This window comes from Paroedura picta, chromosome 10 (assembly GCF_049243985.1).
Source record: "Paroedura picta isolate Pp20150507F chromosome 10, Ppicta_v3.0, whole genome shotgun sequence".
NCBI classification, from domain to species: Eukaryota; Metazoa; Chordata; class Lepidosauria; order Squamata; family Gekkonidae; genus Paroedura; species Paroedura picta.
Genome location: NC_135378.1, coordinates 512060 through 533684, shown reverse-complemented (window position 1 = coordinate 533684; position 21625 = coordinate 512060). Strand labels below are relative to the sequence as shown.

The 21625-nt window shown below is 49.6% G+C and overlaps 1 protein-coding gene across 5 annotated transcripts in view; it reads right to left on the bottom strand.

Moving 5' to 3' along the window:
• Positions 1 to 21625, bottom strand: part of DOK7 (docking protein 7) — a 54524-nt gene that overhangs the window by 28905 nt on the left and 3994 nt on the right. For 4 of the 5 annotated variants that reach the window (XR_013224707.1, XM_077299950.1, XM_077299947.1 and 1 more), the window contains exons 3-5: positions 12841 to 13071; positions 11093 to 11293; positions 2179 to 2298 (exon numbers count right to left, since the gene is read on the bottom strand). Coding sequence is in view for 4 of the 5 variants with exons in the window: in XM_077299950.1 (XP_077156065.1) it covers positions 2179 to 2298; positions 11093 to 11293; positions 12841 to 13071 (552 nt within the window). In the remaining variant the exon portion in view is untranslated. The remainder of the gene's footprint in view (positions 1 to 2178; positions 2299 to 11092; positions 11294 to 12840; positions 13072 to 21625) is intronic. The other variant, XM_077299949.1, reaches the window with a different exon arrangement.

Sequence of the window (21625 nt, the reverse complement as noted above, 5' to 3'; positions counted from 1 at the left end):
TCAAAAGTTTATAGTGGTACATATAGGACTGCAATAAACTTATATAAAATAGATATTTCTGGATGAATTTGAGGGACTGGGCCTGACCCTGCCAGATCCTGGAAGCTAAGCGAGGTGGGCCCCGGCTAGCATTTGGATGGGAGGGCCCTCCATGGACACAGAGGCAGGGAAGGGCAAGCTGCCTCTACATGTCTCTCCCCTTGAAAGAAGAAGAAGAGTTGGTTCTTATATGCCGCTTTTCCCTACCCGAAGGAGGCTCAAAGCGGCTTACAGTCGCCTTCCCTTTCCTCTCCCCACAACAGACACCCTGTGGGGTGGGTGAGGCTGAGAGAGCCCTGACATCACTGCCCGGTCAGAACAGTTTTATCAGTGCCGTGGCGAGCCCAAGGTCACCCAGCTGGTTGCATGTGGGGGAGTGCAGAATTGAACCCGGCATGCCAGATTAGAAGTCTGCACTCTTAACCACTACACCAAACTGGCTCTTGGGGTCACCGGGAGTCCACTGCGACTTGGCAGCACTTTCCACCACCATGAATTTGATGACTTCCCTGCTCTGCATTTTGCTCCTAGAAGCTCCAGCGTTAAATGCGAAGTAGGCAACTTGCAGTTCCAGCCCTCCGCAGATTAAGGAAGTTAGCCAGGCAGTTGTGGAAATGGAGGAGAAGAGTATCCTGGGCTACAATCCGGTGAGAAGTAATCAATGCCATAAACAAACCCCAGAGGAGGAAGACATGCTTGGTTGCTTTTATATTGGGGCGATTCCCCATTCTGTTTTCACTGTCACTGCAAATCCATAATAGAAATGGGTCCTCCTCGTGGGCATACTCTCCACAATTTCTCCTTGCTCTGCCACACTGGATGGCTTTGGGCTGGTTCTTCCCCTAACAGTAGAGGGTGAATTACCCACTGTCAAAAGCCACCAGAAGGAGGGGGAATAGCAGGCACCAATGGCAATGGAAAGAAGCTACAGGTGAGGATGGATGGAATCCCAAACTTAAGTCCAAGAAACAAAGTTTAATTCTGGGCATCAGCTTTCATGTGCACAGAATTAAACTTAGTTGGTCTTCAAGGTGCCCTTGGACTCAAAACTTTGTACTATTGCTTCAGACCAACACAGCGACCCAACATAAAAAGCAAGTTGGGAAAAACACAACAAAGCTGAGGAAAACGCCAAATTTGGACAATGATGTCGGGCACCTGGAGGGACTTCTCGTCATCATGAAGATTGTAGGTTAGGCTCAGGGGGCATGAGGAGGCTTCAGAGACCTCAGAATCTGTACATGCTCCTCCTGTACTCCCCTAGCCCTCTCCAGCAGGGATGGCACAAAGGGTAGCATGGGGTGGTGAGTTGGGGCACCGATGTATCTATGGTCATGGCCAGCACTGTGAGCAGTGGGGAGCTGGGGTGCTCATAAGATGCTCATGGGACGGCCCCTATTCCATTGACAGGTGGCCAGGGCTTGTGACAGGAGGGGCCTGCTTCCCCAGGCTGCCCTCCCTCCGTGCCTTGGGCTTGGCTCACACCCCTCCACTCATTCCTTTCATTGGTCCTGCCTGCCCTGTCCGTCACACCAGGACAGACTACTGCAGCAGAAGCACCACATATGCCAACACGGCAGCATCCAACACTGGCTGCGCAGCCCCCCCCCCCCCCCCGGTTTGGGCTTTCATAGAACTTTCCCATTCGGGGGGCAGCTAGTGGCACCACAGCTCTACCATGGCTAGTCTCCACAGTGCAGGCGCAGCAGAGATCGCTCTGCCCTCTGTGACATACAATTAAGGCAGATTATCCTCTATCACTGGCTAAAAGAGGAAAACCATGACTAAGGAATTCAGTGTCTGGCTTCTTCGGCAAAGCTAGCCAAGGAAAGAATTGTTGTTTCCAGAGTCCTTCGAATAATGTAAAATATCAGACAAATAAACTTTGGGAAAAAGTTCCAAGTTAATTCTGTCCCTGTTTAGCTTTTAACATTTGTACACACTTAGATATTCCAAGGCAAAAGCTCACTGCAAAAATGTAACCTACAGCAACAGATGAGAGCAGGCATGCCCATGGTCCTGACTTTGTATTTGCCGCTGTTTACCACTTCACACCTTCTGTGTATTAGCATCTCCACTCTCGTATTCAAAAAAGCAATTTTTCTCTTTGCATGCTTGCCCTGTGCTTTCTATACTAACCTGGTAGGAGTGGACGCAAGCCAAAGGGGCCTTTCATTGGGGAGATGCCATGAACAATACAGTCAAACAGAAAACTGATCTTCTCACCATCGATGCAAGAGAGGAAAAACACGCCAGCCCCTGCAAGAAAGGAAAACATGCAGCACACATGAAATTATAAACATATTTGGATGGATGGCACAACATACGGAATGTCAAGGATGCAGCAAGAAACCCGAGCGCTGAGCACATGCCACGGAGCACATGCCACGGCATCCTCTAGCCGTATCCCCCTCCTCTGCCGAGTCAGATGCCTCCAGGCAATGCAGATCCTTGGAAAATCAGAGTTCCCAGCCACGGGGACGGGGCCTTCAGGTAGAGTTCTCTGTTCTGAATATTTCAATGCAACCTTTCTGTTTCAAACGTGTCAGTAGACTGTGCCAAGATGGAGCTGCACACTTGCAGATGGAGCAGGGCTAACAGACACAGTCCCGCACCTTCCATTGTCTCTGTGTCACGTGTATAGATCTCTGCTCTTTAGACACATTTACGCCCAGCCATTGTGTGCACAGGAGCTCCACACAGCCACTGCCACCTTTAAGATGCCTGACCCACAGCTGACATGGTGACCCTACGGGGTTTCCAGGCAAGAGCCATTCAGAAGTGCTTTGCCATCACCTGCCTCCTCCTCCTCCTCCTCCTGACCCTGGACTTCACTGAACATCTCCAACCCAAATACTAGTCAGGGAAGACCTGCTTAGCTTCCAAGACGACGAGATCAGGCTAGTCTGGGCTGCATCTTTGCATACATTTCCAAAATTTGGGTCCAGGGATCCCTGCAGGTCTGCAGGGATAGAGATTAAGCACTCTCCGTTTTCTGTCAACAGGAGTACCGAGTCTCCGCCAAAGGGGTGCCCTTGGCTGCACCCTCTTTTGAAGAGTGGGGGCTCGTGGAAGTGCCTCCGCCTGTGGCGACATCGCTTCCTGACCCTCTCACAGCATTAACTCCAAGTTTACTGGGATCCAAAGGGTCCGCCCTAGGAATCCTCACTGGCTGCGGGGCACTAAGGAGGGTTCCCTTAACAAAAGTTATTTTTCAGCACAAAGTATTTCACCATAGACAGACACCAGGCTCACTGACAAATCATTGCAGACAAAGGTACTTTTCAGCTGGATCCCAGAATTTCAGCTTGCAATTCTGAAGGTTTTCCAGGGCCCTTTCTGTACATGTCCAGCTGACCTCTTTCAAGACCAGGCTTTCTCAAGTAGGGTTTGGTGGCAGCCCCAGAAAGGTCCATCGATTGGCTGGTTTTTATATTTTAAAAAATTAAATTAAAAAACTTTATACACACATATATCAATTTATACACACATACACACACACACACAAGCAAAAAGGTCTGTTTTATCTAAAATATATGACGAGTGCTAGCCTTCTCTGCCTGCAATCCAGGCAGACCTGTCAAGGCTTGGAGAGGCCGCAGGGGCCTTCTCAGGTCAGGGGGGAGCGGAGGTGGGGGCTTATCTCCTCCGTCCCCCACAATCCACTGAGGCCTAGAGAGGCCCCCCACGTGTCAGCGAGTCCAGGGCTCGCTTCCGTTCCCTCCCATGCCCCGGTCTCAGCTGCAGTCCCAGGCCATCCCCACTCCTTCTAGCTCGCGCTCGCTGGCTGCCTTACCTCTTGCAGTCAGTTGAGTATCGGGGACTGGCAGTGGAGGGGGATATGGCCAGAGGTGGGACAGGCTACCAGATTGGCCACTGATTGGATGGATGGCCAATCAGGGACGAACAGCCTGCTCGATCAGCTGTTCATTGGACGTATGGCCAATCAGATATGTGATGAGTCCCAACGCCTCCCACCATCCCTACTAGGCTTTATTTATGGTACAAATAATTTAAAGAATTATGCCCCCCTGCAAAGGCCTATGATGGGCCTGGAGGAGGTGGGAAGGAGAGGGACCATAAAAATCCTCACTGGCCAAGACTCATCGCGCATGGTGGTGACTGGAGTCTAGAGAGGTTAAGTACTCTCATTTTAACTTCTGTGACTGGGAGGAGGGTGGCGGCAAAGAGACATAGGCTTGCTCTGGCCCTGTTTCTATCATTGTGGTGGGTGTGGGAGCGATGGAGAAGCATAGGCCTACCCCGGCCATGTTTCTGGGGCTGGGGTGACAAAGCAGCATAAGCCTGCTTCAGCTGTTTCTGGCCTGGGGGGGGGGGGAGAGAGGTGGTGATGGAGTGGCTTAGGTCTGCTTTGTCCCTGTCTCTGCAGGCTCCTCCCCTTAGCTGAAGAAGAACAAGCCAGTCCAGAGTGCCGGTATAGTGCTGTGGGAGTAGCCCAGTGATGTCACATCTGGTGGGAGTGTCTGGTGGCATGTGACTTTGGGTCAGGAAAGTACAGACTGCTGAAAGGTAGTCTTCCTGGGTTTCTCAAAGCCTGAAGTACGTTTCAGGGGGTTCTCAATGGTAAAAAGGTTTAGAAAGGCTGGCCTAGATGTTATCAAGCAATGAGGAGGTATCTTGCTCTCTCAGGTACAAAATCCTTTCTAATCAAGGGGTAAGGTTAATTAGAAGATAAGTCAAGGCTCTGTAGAATCAGCATACACTTTATTTATTAATGTATTACATTTAGATATTGCCTTCCCTTTCAGCTCAGGGTGGTAACTCTCATAAAACAATGCAGCACAATAAACAACTTGATTCAAATACAAACATATTTAACAGTGAGCCTTCTATCAAACAGTGCTGTTTTCTGGTATTGGTGGTGCAAAATGCTCTTTCGGGGATGTAGGTAGACAGGTGGTTTCTCAGATCCTCAGGGCCCAGACCACATATGACCTTGAAAGTAATTACCAGATGCTGTCCTCTTCAGCACTTCTTAAGACGTCAAACTGCTGGAATGCAGAGAACCAACGGAGGGTCAGAGCGAGGTCCACCCAACAAGCTGGAACAGTTGGAACCAAAGCTCCCAATCTGGAGCTTGGAGCTGACTCATGAGACAGAAGAGGACAAGGCCTTCTCTCCTACCTTAGTGGTCTCTTGGGCTGAAACGCTGGCATATGGTACTGATCCCAATATTATGGGAATCACCCAAACAGAATAAGCACAGCTCATGCTGGTCACTATGGGGCATTTTTGAGCTGCACTTTTTTGAAAAGTGACTTGAACGCCATTTCTTATGGGATCACAAGCTCAAGGACGATACAGAACAATTAAGCCCTCACTCTTCTTATGAAAAGAGACTTCACAGAAATCTCAGAAGGCACAACAACCACACAGATATCCTCCAAAATCTCAAGGAAAAACAATTTGAAATCATAAGGCTAAACAAACAGAGTTCACTAGAGAGACCTACTGTTTACACAGCAGTGAAAAAGGAACTGAGGGAGGGGCATCCAACCCACCATGCATGCATGGCTCCAACTAGGACAAGATACCCCATTTCTGACGTTCCTAAACTACAGAACTCCTTCAGGGATCGCTGCCTTGCTGTGGCAAGGGGGCTTGCGTAGCTCAGTGAAGCTATGAGCTATGCTGTGCAGGGCTACCCAAGATGGACAGGTCATAGCTGAGAGCTCTGACAAAAGGTGATCCACTGGAGAAGGAAATGGCAAACCACTCCAGTATCTTTGCCATGAAAACCCAAAGGACAGTTCCAAAAGGCAAAACGATATGACGCCGGAAGATGAGCCCCTCAGGTCAGAAGGTGTCCACTATGCTACTGGGGATGAGCAGACGGCTAGTACGAGTAGTGCCAGAATGAATGAAGCGACTGGGCCAAAGCCGAAAGGATGCTCGGTTGTGGAGGCAACTGGAGGTGAAAAGACAGTCCGATGCTGTAAAGATTTTTATTCCATAGGAACCTGGAACGTCAGATCCATGAATCAAGGCAACCTGGACGTGGTTAAACAAGAGATGACAAGACTGAACATCGACATTTTAGGAATCAGTGAACTAAAATGGACAGGAATGGGTGAATTTATTTCAGATCATCAGGTATACTACTGTGGGCAAGAATCTCGCAGAAGAAATGGAGTAGCCTTCATAATCAATAAGAGAGTAGGAAAAGCAGTCTTGGGATACAATCCCCAAAATGACAGAATGATCTCAGTTCGAATCCAAGGCAAACCATTCAACATCACAGTAATCCAGGTCTATGCCCCAACCACTGCTGCTGAAGAGGATGAAGTTGATCAGTTCTATGAAGCCCTACAACACCTTCTAGAAGCAACACCAAAAAATGATGTGCTTATCATCATGGGGGACTGGAATGCTAAAGTAGGAAGCCAAAAGATTACCGGGATAACAGGCAAATTTGGCCTTGGAGTACAAAATGAAGCAGGGCACAGGCTGGTAGAATTTTGTCAAGAGAATACAATGGTCATAGCAAACACTCTTTTCCAACAACCCAAGAGACTACACATGGACATCACCAGACGGTCAACACAGAAATCAGATTGACTATGTGCTCTGCAGCCAAAGATGGAGAAGTTCTATACGTTCAGTAAAAACAAGACCAGGAGGTTCAGGAGGATCTGTGGTTCAGATCATCAGCTTCTTGTTGCAAAATTTAGGCTTAAACTGAAGAAAGTAGGGAAAAGCACTAGGCCACTCAGGTATGAACTAAATCAGATCCCTGACGAATATACAGTAGAGGTGACAAATAGATTTAAGGAATTAGATCTGATAGACAGAGTGCCTGAAGAACTATGGATGGAGGTTCGCAACATTGTACAAGAGGTAGCAACTAAAACCATCCCAAAGAAAAAGAAATGCAAGAAAGCAAAATGGCTGTCTGAGGAAGCTTTACAAATAGCTAAGGAGAGAAGGGAAATGAAAGGCAAGGCAGAAAGAAAAAGATACACCCAACTGAATGCTGAATTCCGGAGAATAGCTAGAAGATATAAGAATGCCTTCTTAAATGAACAGTGCAAATAATAGAAGAAAACAATAGAATAGGGATGACCAGAGATCTCTTCAAATAAATTGGAGATATGAAGAGAACATTTCATGAAAAGATGGGTATGATAAAGGACCAAAATGGTAGGGACCTCACAGAAGCAGAAGAGATTTTAAAAAGTTGGGAAAAATATACAGAAGAACTATACAAGAGCGAGCTTAACGTCCCTGATAATCACAAGGGGGTAGTCACTGACCTGGAGCCAGACATCCTGGAATGTGAAGTCAAATGGGCCATAGGAAGTCTGAGCAACAGTGAAGCTAGTGGAGGTGACAGTGTTCCAGCTGAACTATTCAAAATCTTAAAAGACGATGCAGTAAAAGTGCTACACTCAATATGCCAGCGAATTTGGAAAACTCAACAGTGGCCACAGGATTGGAAAAGGTTAGTATACATTCCAATCCCAAAGAACGGCAATGCCAAAGAATGTTCAAATTACCGCACCATTGCACTCATTTCTCATGCTAGCAAAGTTATGCTCAAAATCCTACAAGCTAGGCTCAAGCAATATGTGGACCAAGAACTTCCAGAAGTACAGGCAGGATTTCAAAGAGGCAGAAGAAGTAGAGATTGAATTGCCAACATACGCTGGATCATGGAGAAAGCTAGGAAGTTCCAGAAGAACATCTACTTCTGCTTCATTGACTATGCTCAAGCCTTTGATTGTGTGGAGAACAACAAATTTTGGCAAGTTCTTAAAGAGACGGGAATACCAGAGCATCTTATCTGTCTCTTGAGAAATCTATATCCAGGTCAAGAAGCAACAGTGAGAACCGGGCATGGAATCACTGATTGGTTCAAAATTGAGAACGGAGTTCGGCAAGGCTATATACTGTCACCTTGCCTATTTAACTTGTATGCGGAGCACATCATGAGAAAGGAGCGCTTCCCAAATGTGTGTCTGCACAATAAAGCAGAAGATGAACCATTTCTCCTTACGTTTTCTTACATATACTTACAATTCTGTCAACCTACACACACATCCTTAACACGCCCGCGGCACACTAAATAATTCGTTAAGCCCTTGGGGGGAGGGCTTTGTCTGTGATGAGGAAGGGGCCTGATTGGCCCCTTCCTCTGGACAGACCATTGGCCGGGCCGATTCCCAGCCTGCTGACAAGGAAGCAATTGCGAGCCGCGCGGAGCGCAGCTCGCAGTTGCTCCCTTGATGGTGGCCTGACGTGGCGAGAGGCGCAAAGCGCCTCTTGCCGCGTCAGGCCACCCACAAAGGGAACTCCTGGCAGCCGCGCAGAGCGCGGCTGCTGGGGGCTCCCTGCCTGATGGCCTGATGGCTCCCTGCCCGATGGTTGCGTCAGGCCCCCGAAAAAGGGAGCCCCCGGCAGCTGCGCTCCGCGTGACTGCTGGGGGCTCCCTGGTCTAGCACCCGCTGTATTTATATTACAGCGGGCTTGATTACTAGTTATATATATACTAGAAAGCAAGCCCACTGTATGCTAAATACAGCGGTCGCTAGGATCCCCGGCGTTGGGCTTTGGGGCCCGCAAAGGGACAGTTTAGTGTAAACTGCGACACGGCGGGGCTGTCCTTTTGCCGGGGCTGAAGTCCCCCTTCCCGGCCACCTCCGGGACCACCTGGTGCTTTGAGGCTGGCAAAAGGACAGCACCATCATGTCTGCGACACGGCCCAAAGCTGCCCCCCCCAGACTGGCTCGGCCGGCCGCCTACCTGCCGTTTCGGCAGCTAGGGGGGGGGCCCAGTCTGGGGCCAAGATGCCTTGTTGCCAGACTGACAAGTGGAGGGGCCAATCAGCAGGCGGGCCCTCCACTTGTCAGTCTGGTGCAAGGGGCCAATGGGCGCCCTTCCCCATTCTGGACTGCGCCCACCCCAACCCCCCTTACTGTTTTATTTATACCGCTCCTGCGGAGTGGTTAAAGATGCACACACACAGAGATGAGAACGACTGAAGATGGCGCCGTAACATCTGGGCTTCTGTCCAGCTCTTAAGCCATGCTGAGGGTCAGGAGCAACCGCACCTGGCAGATCTGAGCAGATACGCAAATCTGCTCGCCGGTCGCCCCAGGAACCGGGAACAGCATCCTGAGGGTCCTACAGATCCGTGGAGAGGGAGGGAGACTAAGCTCTCCGGATCAACCGCGGCATGTGCTTAAGGTCATGATGGCGCCCTTGTCGTAAATAACTTTCTAAGCCTGAAACGACCAGCTGACCCTACATTCTTCCCAGATCATCTATTACTAGACTGACAGGAGCTGAAGTCTACAACAGTAAGGATTGAAAGCTTTCTGGCTTTTCCTTTTCTTTCCCCACAAGCTCTTCCCCCCCCCCCTCAACCAATTTACAAGTGAATTCCTTCTTTCGTTGAGTGAGAGGCTCCCAGCTAATTATACCCACTAACCAAACAAAGGGAGAGCTTAAGAAAAAAGAAACTTTAAAGTTTTGCTGGCGAGAGTTCAGTGGGGGAAGCTGACTTGATACGGAGATCGACAAACTGATAATTTGGGATCGCTCGTGCTCCTGCGAGACCTCATGAGACTTTCTGTTTATACTTTGTGACTGCCTAGAACTATGGAAAAATTAACTAAGGCACAGCTTTTCCATTTGTTATGCGAAGGGAACTCAAAGATACTGAAAGCAGTCAATAAGCTAGAAAAGGAAATCCAAGGGACTAAGGGGGAGCTTTTGGACGGAGCCGACGGTCTGGAGAGAGCAGTTGATGAGGACACAGCTCAGTCAACAATACAAACGAGAATTCAATGTCTGGAAGTTAATCAACAGGAGGGGGAGAGAGCTAGGGACGTAAAAATCCAAAGCACCTTGGAAGAACTTGGGAAAACAGATTTAAGGAAGGAAAGCACCGAAAACCTGGAAGTCTATTTAGAGCAGGAAGTTATTTGGATCAGCAAAATAAAAAGAGTCTATTCAAAGGCGACAGCACGCAAAAAGCTATCAGGAGATATCTCTGTGCGACCAGAGGAAGAGATCCAGATTGATAAAGTATACAGAGCCTACTTAAAGGCGACTGCAAGCAAGAATCAAGCAAGAGACTTCTTTGGCCCTGACAGAAGGACAATCAGAAATACTCTACTATGGAAAAAAACACAATTTCATTTTCTGCGGCCACCTGAAGGATGTGTTGAACAGTGGAGCATTCTCCTGGTTTCCTGTGGGGAAGACAGCGGCAGTAACTCTTAGGACAGGACCAATATATGAAGGGAACTGACTTTATATCATCTAAGACAATAATAGAATATATTCTTATAATAGATTATACTCTTATATGTATCAACAATTGCTCTGCTAAGAAAGATGGTAATAACTTCTAGATCAGGATCAATATGTGATGGGAACTGAATATGTATGCCAATATGTATGCTAAAAGAAGATGACAAACTATACTTCATATGTATTAACAAGACAGCAGCAGTAACTCTTAGGTCAGGGCCAATTTATGAAGGGACTGACCGTATATCACTTAAGATAATAATAGAATATATTCTTAGAATAGATCATACTCTCATATGTATTAACAATCATTTTGCTAAGAAAAATGGTAAACACTTCTAGATTAGGATTAATATGTGATGGGAACTGAATATGTACAGTATTTGCTGGCGTATAAGACTACTTTTCCCCCCTGAAAAATATGCCTCCAAGTGGGGGGGTCGTCCTATACGCCGGGTGCACTTCAGTTGGGATAGACATAGCTGCCCATAGTGGCCCATAGTACTGTAATGTAATGTAACAAACTCCATATTTTGAGTGGAAATGTTGGGGGGTCGTCTTATACGCCGGCAAATACGGTATGTTAAAAGAGGATGGCAAACCATATCAGCTGGTCGCTTTTTTCTCTTTACTTCTCTGTAAATGCTTCATATAACAATAAATAATAAAATTATATTAAAAAAAAGATGCACACACACACACACACATTAACGCAGCCCAGTCCCCCAGTATTACTGCCTGTTCTTAAACAAGAAAACAAAGTGCCATCACTCACAGAAGCCACATCGAGTTCCTCCTTCAAAGACAAATCCATTAGGAACAGCTCCATAGCGTCGCAGATCAGATAGTTTCCATTGTCCCATTATAATTGGTGGGACATCCTTTACTAGCACTAGAATATCATTGCAGAAATGGAGAGTAGCTGGACCACTTTCCAGTTTAGTTCCGGGTGCCACCACAACGTGAAACCTGTGAACTTTAAGATTAAAAACAAGAACACACAATTAGTTTTTGTGTCAAAAATATTAAAGTAACCAAGTGTCAAACAAGACTTTGCTAAAACTAGTATGCACATTTTCATATCAATAAATGTTACTGTAATGAATAAATGGGCATCTTTCAAGCCTTATGATGCTGTAGACTCAAGGACTGTCACAGTATACATGCCTTTGAAGACAACCTGGAAGATTCAATTGGAACAGCATATGGTGCACATCAAGTGACCAGGCCTAGCCGCCACACTGAGAAAACCGTTGCACTCACCATTTCGTTGTCTTCTGTGCAGACACACTTTTGGGACTGCACACATGAAGGCCTACCACTGGAGGAAACTTCTTGGTTCATAGGACATCTCTCCCTTTCTCAGCATGTGCTCAACTTTTCCTGCCAAAAGCAAGATGAACTGAAGGGGACCAATGGCATCTTCCCTTCAGTTCTCCCAAGCTGCTGGAGCTTCTGCATGAGGATGTGGGTTAAATGACAGAGTTCACAGCGGGGGCGGGGAGAATGTGCATCTACACAGAAGACAACTTGATGAACAACAGTTACAGAAAAGTGCATCCCTGTTTTCGTCTCTGGTCTTCTGTGTAGCCCCAGATCTGGGAGACTCCCAAGCTACTTACCAGAAGAAGATGTGAGCTGTCAAACAGAGTGTCGCATGGCTTCACTGGAAGCTGATTCTTGTCTGCTATACGTGCCAACAGTTTAGTGTCAGATAAACCAAGCCTGAAGAAGACCAAGTTGCAGCCCTACACATCACCAGGGAGACACCTCACAGAAGAGCTACTGACAAAGTTTGTAGCCAGGTAGTGTCAGCTCTGATAGAGGGCAAGAGATGCTGGCCTGATAGAGGGCAAGAGTGTGGACTGCCCAAAAAGATAGGGTTTGCAAGGGTCCCCCAGGCAAGGGCATTCCCCCACATGCAGTCAGCTGGGTGGCCTTGTGCTCGCCACGGCACCGATAAAGCTGTTCTTAATGAGCAGTGATATCAGGGCTCTCTAAGCCTCACCCACCTCACAGGGTGTCTGTTGTGGGGAGAGGAAAGGGGATTGGAAGCCACTTTGAGTCTCCTTTGGGTAGAGAAAAGCGGCATATAAGAACCTCCCCCCACACCTCCCCCTCCTCTTCTTCTTCTTCAATAAAGCAAATGAAATGGGCATGTATGTTGCAGTTAATACAATAAACATCTTTTGACATCCAACCCACACAAGGCTCATTCTGTAAGGGAGAGGTCCAGGAAAAAAATACTTGTAGGGAAATAACCTGAACTAGACACAAACTTTGGCCAGAATTCAAAACTAAACCAAAGTACCACCTTGTTAGGGAAGAAATCTGAAATTCATGACCGGTATATAAAAACCATGGACAATGTCAAGGAAAGGCCCTGTGCTTAGCTCAACAAAACTTTAGAATTTTTTCGTAAACATAAAATTTTCAAGCCCCATTATAAATTGCTTTCCAAATCCCCATTATTTTCAAAACCTGCCTCAAAGTTGCTTTAGCAAAAATGAAATGAAACATTACCTTCACCTAAACTATAGCGGATCCGTACATCCCAGGCCTGCATAGTTTCCTTGTTCTCAAAACTCAGCATAACGACTTGAGTCAAACAGATGATGGCAAGAGTATGATTGAGACCCTCATAGCACAGCCCAGGGTCGAGGCCGCAGATGTCTTCCAAAGTTATGCTGCTTCGCTCCTTCAGACCTTTCAGTCGTTCAGACCTGTCCTTAAACACCAGCAGCAGCAAACAATCTGAAGGATGAAAACTTGCAGTGAAATGTGATGCAAAACTGAACACGGTTTTATTTATTTACAAGCAGGAATCCACAAGGACTTGCGGGGTGAATTTCCCTCTCGCCCCGTTTCCTTCTTCCCTCTCCTTGAAAACTCCCACGGCCTCTCCCTTTCTCCGGTCTCCTCTCCTTCCTAACCACCAGCCAACCCACCTTTATTTTCTCCACATCATCAGTTTTCTGCCCTGGCACCCTCCCTCCCTCTAACTAGGAAAACATGGAGCCAACTGCCAATTGCCATGGCGATTCTCCCCAAAAGGGCAAACCCCCGAGTCCTCGGTGGGACTTCAGTAGTTTATTGAAGAGACGACCAATGGCTACACAGGACATTTTGTTGCTAAAGCTGGAAACACACAAAATAGAATGGATAAAGAGCCAGGCATTCCCCCCTCCCCCCCCCCCCTGTGCCATTTGATGCGATCTTAACAAGATGCACCACCTTCTCATCAAAGAGTATGCACGGTTTACAGCTTGACTCCTAGAGGCAGGAACGGGCAACAATAATGTTCAGGACAAGGCAGGAGTCCAGATGGCAAAATAAAGCCTGTTCAATAAAGCCTTTCTTTTGGATCCTTACTTCGCCTGTGTCAAACGTACAGAAAACTCACAACAGGCTTCTTAATTAAAGAAAGCTTTATTGGAAAAGTACTATACGCTAAGGACTGAAAAGTCAAATCTGACCAGAGTTCAGATTTGCCTCTGCTTATCAATACAATTCTCCCGCCCAAAACTTGACAGTTCCCAAGGGAGGGGAGACAAGAGAAAAGACATATGTGTAAGAAAAACAGGAATACATTCTCACAACCTTGAGGAGGTGACAACATTCCCGAGAGCCCACAACATGTGATAAGGTTAACATAACAAACTATTCACTTTTATAGCTAGCAAGGATACAGGACCTGGAGCAAGCAGGCGCCAAGCAATATAAAACAATATAACTGACATGGAGGAACTCAAGCTAATTTATGACAGAGATTCTACAATCCTGACATCCCTCCACACTAAAAGGACCTCCCCCACCCTAGCCTGCATCAACAGGGCGAGGACAATCAGGGAATGCTCGGTGGAAAGCCCGGAGAAGGCGAGGTGCTTTCACATTTTCTGCCACTCCTTGTCCCCTGAGGGGAAATCCTTCCAATCAACCAAATATTGGAGGCGACCCTTGTGCACACGAGAGTCTAAAATCTGGTTGACTTCGTAGTGGGTGTCTTTATCGATGTAGATTGGCACCGGCGTAGATAGTGGGGGGTGCCACACATCCGGAACATAGGCTCTCCGCAGCAGGCTGGAATGCAAAACCGGATGCACATTCCTGTAAGTTTTTGGCAAAGATAATTCTACAGTCACAGCATTGATAAGTTTCACAATAGTGAAGGGCCCCACATATTTGGGACCAAGTTTCTTGGACTTTTGCTGGCAACGCAGGTTCTTTGTGGACAAATAAGCCAAGTCCCCTACTTTCCACGCGGGCGCAGGTGCCCGTTTCTTGTCTGCCTGGGTTTTATAGGCCTGTTTTGCGTCCTTGAGGCTTGAAACGATTACAGGCCACCCGGCTCTAATAGTCTCTGCCCATTTGGTGACTTCTGGGGCCTCGGACGAACTTAGCTCCCATGTGGGGGCAGCCACCAAATCAGTCCCATACACCACCTTGAAAGGTGACACACCCGTGGATGCATGGGCCCCGTTGTTATAGGCAAACTCAGTTAGTGGCAACAGGGCAACCCAGTCATTTTGCTGATGGTTGATAAAACAGCGCAAGTATTGTTCAAGGATTTGGTTCACCCTTTCAGTCTGGCCATTCGATTCCGGATGGTAGCCCGATGTTAAAGCTTGCTCCACCCCCAACAGTCTCAGGAGCTCCCGCCAGAACTTGGCAACGAACTGGGGGCCCCGATCCGTGAGCAGGCGCCTCGGGATCCCATGTAGGCGTATTATGTGGGTCACAAACATCGAGGCCAATTTGGCCGCTGAAGGCAGGCCAGCACAAGGGATAAAGTGGGCTTGCTTGGAAAATGCATCCACTACCACCCAGATGACAGTTTTCCCCTGGCTGGGGGGTAAGTCCGTGATAAAATCCATGGTGACATCGGCCCACGGGCGGGAGGGAGTGGGCAGGGGCTGCAGCAACCCTTTTTTCTTCCCACCAGCAGGTTTGGAGACGATGCATGTGGGGCAACCCTGCACGTACTTCTCCACATCAGAGCGTAAAGTTGGCCACCAATAATGTCTCCTGACCAGGTGCAGAGTTTTTACAAACCCAAAATGTCCAGCGGTTTTTGCATCGTGGCAAAGTTTCAAAACGTCTCTGCGCGCCGCCGCCGGGACATAGAGACGCTCCCCCTTGAAAAACAGGCCCCCCTTCTCAATAAGGTCGGGGCGGAGAGAACCAAATTCAGAGTCCTGTGACACCTCCTTCTGGACCCACCCTCCCGGGATTGAATTTCCCTGCTTGGTTTGGCTATGCGTCACTGCGGCCATTCCCAGTTGGGCGGGGGTAAAAACTGTGTCCACCAATGGGTCGTGCTTGCTATTATACTGGGGCAAGCGAGAAAGAGCGTCCGCCAAAAAGTTCATTTTGCCCGGCAGATGCTTGAGAGAGAAGTTGAAGCGAGAGAAAAACTCCGCCCACCGCATTTGCTTTGTTGAAAGCGAGCGGGGCTGCTTGAGCGCCTGAAGATTTTTATGGTCTGTCCAAACTACGAAGGGGACGGCGGACCCTTCCAACCAATGTCTCCAGGTGGCTAAGGCCAATTTTACCGCAGCCGCCTCTTTTTCCCAAATCGCCCAGTTTCTTTCTGCCCCGGAAAATTTTTTAGACAAATAGGCCAACGGGTGCAATTTCCCATCCTCCCCCTCTTGTAGGATCACAGCCCCCATTGCCACATCCGAAGAATCTACTTGCACGGTGAATTGCTTAGCGGGGTCGGCATGGGCCAGCACCGGCTCAGAGGTAAACAACAGCTTTAGATTCTCAAAAGCTTCCTGACACTGGGGAGTCCACTGGAGTGGGGCGCCGGGACGGCCCGCTGTCTTTCCCCCCTTTTTTGTTTTTAACAAGTCAGTGAGAGGCAGCGCCACTTTGGCGAAACTGGGGATGAACGTTCTGTAAAAGTTTGCAAATCCTAAGAAACTTTGCAGCTGCCTCCGCGTGCGGGGTGGTTCCCAGGACAGCAAATCCCGCAGCTTGCCTGGGTCCATCTCAATCCCTGCTTGGGAGACCCGGAAACCCAGAAATTCCACCGCATCCCGGTGAAACTCGCACTTTGAAAGTTTAGCAAACGACTGATGCTTCCGCAGGCGGCGGAGCACCTCGCGGACCAATTCAGGGTGCTTGCCCACATCCTCAGAATACGCCAAAATATCATCAATGTACACCAACACCCCCTGATACAATAAATCATGCATAATTTCATTTATCATGTTCATGAACACGCCCGGAGCGCCGGCGAGGCCGAACGGCATGACCGTGTACTCAAATTGGCTCAGGGGGGTGTTAAAAGCAGTCAAATATTCATGCCCTTTTTTTATCCGGACCCGGTAATAGGCTTCCCTCAAGTCTAATTTCGTAAAAATCCGTGCCCTCCCCAAGTGACCAAGCAAGTCTTTTATCAAAGGCAACGGGTAGGCATTGCAAGTAGAAACAGCATTCAGCCCTCGGTAGTCCGTGCAGAGGCGCAAAGACCCGTCTTTCTTTTTCACGAAAAGGACCGGGGCCGCCAGGGGCGAAGTGGCGGGTCTGATGAACCCCCGGGCTAGGTTTTTGTCCAAAAACTCCCTGAGTTCAGCCATTTCCCTCGGGCTCATTGAGTAAAGTTTGGCTTTAGGGAGGGACTCCCCTTTCTTTAACTCGATGGCACAGTCAGTTTTACGGTGGGGGGGAAGTTGGTTACACTCAGCTTCAGCAAACACATCTGCAAAGTCCCGATACTCTGGTGGGAGAGCCGCTTCCCCTGCGGACCCCACCGCGGCCACGACCCGGTCATTTAGGGAGGGTTGGGGCCGAACGTGTTGCTTACAACCAGGAGAGGAAAACTCCACTGTTCCTTTCTTCCATTTCACCGTGGGATCATGCTCCCTCAACCAATCCAGCCCCAGGACACACGGGAATGCTGAGTGGGGTGCTACAAGGGGTTGAATCTGCTCCCAATGTTTCTCTACGTCCAAGTCCATCGGGCGCGTCTTTACAGTAGCTTCCCCTCCGGGAGCGCATTTCCCATCCAGCTGGGTGATAGGTAGGGGCTCACCCAAAGGCACTCTGTCCACCCCCAAAGTCTCGGCTAGTGCTGGGCTTACTAGAGTCTGGGTACACCCCGAGTCCACAATGCAGCAAACCCCCACTGTCTTCCCGGATTTGGGGTTGGAGAGGGTTGCGGGCAAGAGTATCAGGGGGGAATCACTCACCGCACGTTTGCCCCTGTCGGAGGCCGGCTGGCGGGGCGCCTTTACAGCAGACCGTCTTCGTTTCCCGACTGCTCCTCCGCTTGATCTTCGCCATCCAGGCCACTGCCCTCCTCCGATTCCTCCACAACCGCTGCGGCACCGGCTGGGGCCAGCAGAGACTTGGCATTTTTCTTCGGGACGGTTTTCTTGGCAGGTGAAGCTTTCGGAGGGGTACTGCTCGTTGCTTTTGCACCGGTCACTGTCTTCGAGGGGCAGTGCGCGAGGAAGTGGCCAGCCTGACCACAACCCAAGCACAACCCCTTCTCCATGCGCCGAGTGCGCTCGGTCGGCTCCAGCTTCGCCTTTGGCTTGGCCTTCACGGGCGTAGAGGTTTTAGCCCCTGCCTTCCCCGCAATTCCTTGATACTCCGCAGCCCTTTCCAGGCGACTCTCCATTTCCCCAGCCAGCTGGACCCATCCGGCCACGGTGAGGGGGTCTTCCAGAAGGAGGCACTTGCTGGACAAGTCCCCAGAGAGGCCCCCCACGAACGCGTGCACACGTTGGGGCTCGGTCCAGTCCGGCACCGCTGAGGAAAGCTCCTTGAATTCCCTGGCATATTCGGCCACCGTCAGTTTCCCTTGCTTCAGAGCCTTGAGTTTCTTCTCCGCCGTCTCCTTTTCGAACGGCTCCACGTACATCTGGCGCATGGTTCTCAAGAAATGGTTGTAATTGCGGATGGCTCTTGGGTTGTAACGGTACAAGTCCATGAACCATTTTGCTGCCTTCCCTTCCAGGGATTCTCCCACGAAGCGCACACGCTCGGCATCATCATGGAAGGTGAACCCCATGTCCATCATGTAGGCTTGGAGATGCACCAGGAAGGAAGGAAAGGTCGAGGGGTCCCCCGAAAATTTAGCTTTGAATTTATAGGTGCTTCGCATTTCCACTCCCCGGAGGTGGGGAGGCAGTCGTCCCTGGCCCCAATCCACCGGGGCTTTCGCTCCACGACCGATGCCTCGACCGACTCCTGCCGCCGCCCTCGCATCCGCCGCGGCCCGTGCCGCCTCCGCTGCTCGTGCTGCTGCTGCCGCCGCCTCTCGCGCCACCACTGCTGCCGCCGCCTCCGCTCCGGTCACGTCCGCCGCCGCCGCAGCCGCTCCAGCCGCTGCTCCGGCGCCTTCGGCCGCCCCGGCACCTTCAGCCGCACCCGCGCCACCTGCGCCCTCGAGACCGCCGTCTTCTTCCTCCCGTCGCGCTCTCGCCAAGGCTGCGGCCTCGGCTGCCGCCTGCATCGCTGCGTCCTCGCGTTCTCGTAGGGTGGGCAGATCTCCCGATCTCCGACCGCTGGGTTCGCGGGCGCCTACGTGCACCTCCCGCAGCAGGCGTCGCGTCTCGCGTTGCTCCTCTGGATCCAGCCGACCCGAGAGGTCCTGTAGCCAATTGGTCACCTTGTCCAACTTGTGCTGCAGGTCACGCGTCTCACCGGCGGGCTCCAGCCCGTAGCTAGGCATCCCTAGCTGATCCGGCCACTGCTCATCCCCCGTCAGGCGGTCATATTTCGACAAACGCCTGCGCTCGGTGATGTGCCTTTCTAAGAATTCGGCAGGCCCAGGAGTCGCTCCCTCCACGGCTCTGAGCATGCCCGAGCTGTACGGACCCACACCGGCTCCATCGCTCTGGGAAAGGTCCCAATCCAGGCCCTCTCCCTGTTCCGTATAGGTGTTTCCTTCGTCCTGCATGTTGGCAGGCGAAAGGAGTTGTGAGATTTGACTTAATGTCAAACGTACAGAAAACTCACAACAGGCTTCTTAATTAAAGAAAGCTTTATTGGAAAAGTACTATACGCTAAGGACTGAAAAGTCAAATCTGACCAGAGTTCAGATTTGCCTCTGCTTATCAATACAATTCTCCCGCCCAAAACTTGACAGTTCCCAAGGGAGGGGAGACAAGAGAAAAGACATATGTGTAAGAAAAACAGGAATACATTCTCACAACCTTGAGGAGGTGACAACATTCCCGAGAGCCCACAACATGTGATAAGGTTAACATAACAAACTATTCACTTTTATAGCTAGCAAGGATACAGGACCTGGAGCAAGCAGGCGCCAAGCAATATAAAACAATATAACTGACATGGAGGAACTCAAGCTAATTTATGACAGAGATTCTACAATCCTGACAGCCTGGACCTTGAAAGCTCCTTTATCACAGACTCTGCTCGCTAACCTCTGCCTGATTTCTGAAAAAAGGCCTGAGAAAGTGGGAGGGGGGGGCTCGAGTGAGAAAACCGCCTGAGAAGATCCTGGGACATTGGTCAAGCTGTGATAGCATGAGCCAGAGGCATGGCAGCCAGGGCAGGCACAGGGTGCAGTGGGAAACCTGAAAGGACCTGCAAAGGGCACCCATTTCTGCATCTCAACTCAGTAAACCCTAGTTGAAGATTGCCTTAGTTACTGATAGCTTTTGAGGGAGTATGAGACGTCTGAAATTCAACCCCTCCAGGTTGAAGGTCCTATCGGTGGGCGGAAAGGGGGCACATTTGGAAGCACGCCTGCCCACCTTAGCTGGGATGCAACTTAAGATCTCACCCTCGGTGAAGAATTTGGGGGTGGTCCTGGATGCCTCCTTGGCCCAGGTTACAGGAGTGGCCCTCATGGCTTCTTCCCATCTGTGCCAAACGCAGCTGCTAGCTCCACACCACTTGGCCACAGTGATCCAGGCAACCATCACCTCCAGATTAGACTTCTGTAACTCGCTCTCCGTGAGCCTACCCTTGTCCCTGATCCGGAAATTACAGCTGGTAAAGAATGCAACTGCTGGGTCCTCACAGGAACACCTTGGAGGGCCCATATCCAGCTGGTCCTGAGGCAGCGGCATTGATCGCTGGTTGTGGCCTGGTTTAGGTTCAAGGTTTTGGTATTAACCTTTAAGGCCATCCGCGGTCCGGGTCCCACATATCTGCGGGACCACCTGCCTCCTTATGCCCCAAGCAGAGCACTTTACTTGGTGGGTGTAAATTTAATGGAGATTCCTGACCCAAAGGAGGTTTGCCTGGCCTCAACCCAGGTGAGGGCCTTTTTGGTTCTTGCCCTAATCTGGTGGAATGAGCCCCTGGGAGAGCTGAGGGCCTTGAGGGAGCTTTCATAGTTCACAGGGCCTGTGAGATGGAGTTCTTCTGCCAGGTCTTTGGTTGAGGTCAGGGTAGGAGTTACGATCTGAGCTCCTTCCCAAGCAAATGAGGCCATCTGCTGCTCTCTATTCGCCCCCTAAGGTGATTATATGCCCTCTGTGGCTTATACTCGAGTATAAGCCAACACAAGTATAAACTGAGGCACCTAATTTTAACACAAAAAACCTGGGAAAACTTATCGATTCGAGTATAAGCCGAGGGTGGGAAATGCAGCAGCGACTGGTAAATTTACATTAGGTTAAATGTTTCTGAATATTTATTTCAAAGAAAAACAGTAAACTAGCTCTGTAAGTGCAAAAGAGGGTCAACAAGAACAATATGGTATCAACAATAACTTTAAAAGTGCAAAAACCTTAGCTCAATGAGCAACCAAGCAAAAACACAAGAGTTAAAATCCTTCAAGACTGGATTCCTCATCATCATCTGTATGGTCAAACAGAGCTTCGGCTGTAGCTGGTGGGAGGTTGTCAGCACGGACTGAGTTTGCCGTCATCACCGTCACCATCACCATCCCTGCTGTCGTTCTCATACAAAGCGCTGCCTTCCCTGCCATCCATAGCGTCAGAAAGCAAGGGGGGGGGGCGGAGTGTCACATGGACACCTTCCTCCTCCTCAGCAAGATTATCACGTGAACCTACCCTACTGATCTCCATCCAGTGGAGGAGCTCAGGGTGGCCTACCTAATCGCTTAATCCATGCTCCATCATCACAGGCTCTCCCATCCAAGGGACCAAGCCCTCTGAAGATAGGTTGATGGACTTGGGAATGTTCAGCCTGGAGAAAAGGAGGTTGAGAGGGGACATGATAGCCCTCTTTAAGTATTTGAAAGGTTGTCACTTGGAGGAGGGCTGGATGCTGTTTCCGTTTTTTCAACATCAGAGTAGTTCAGCAGTGGAATAGGCTGCCTAAGGAGGTGGTGAGCTCCCCCTCACTGGCAGTCTTC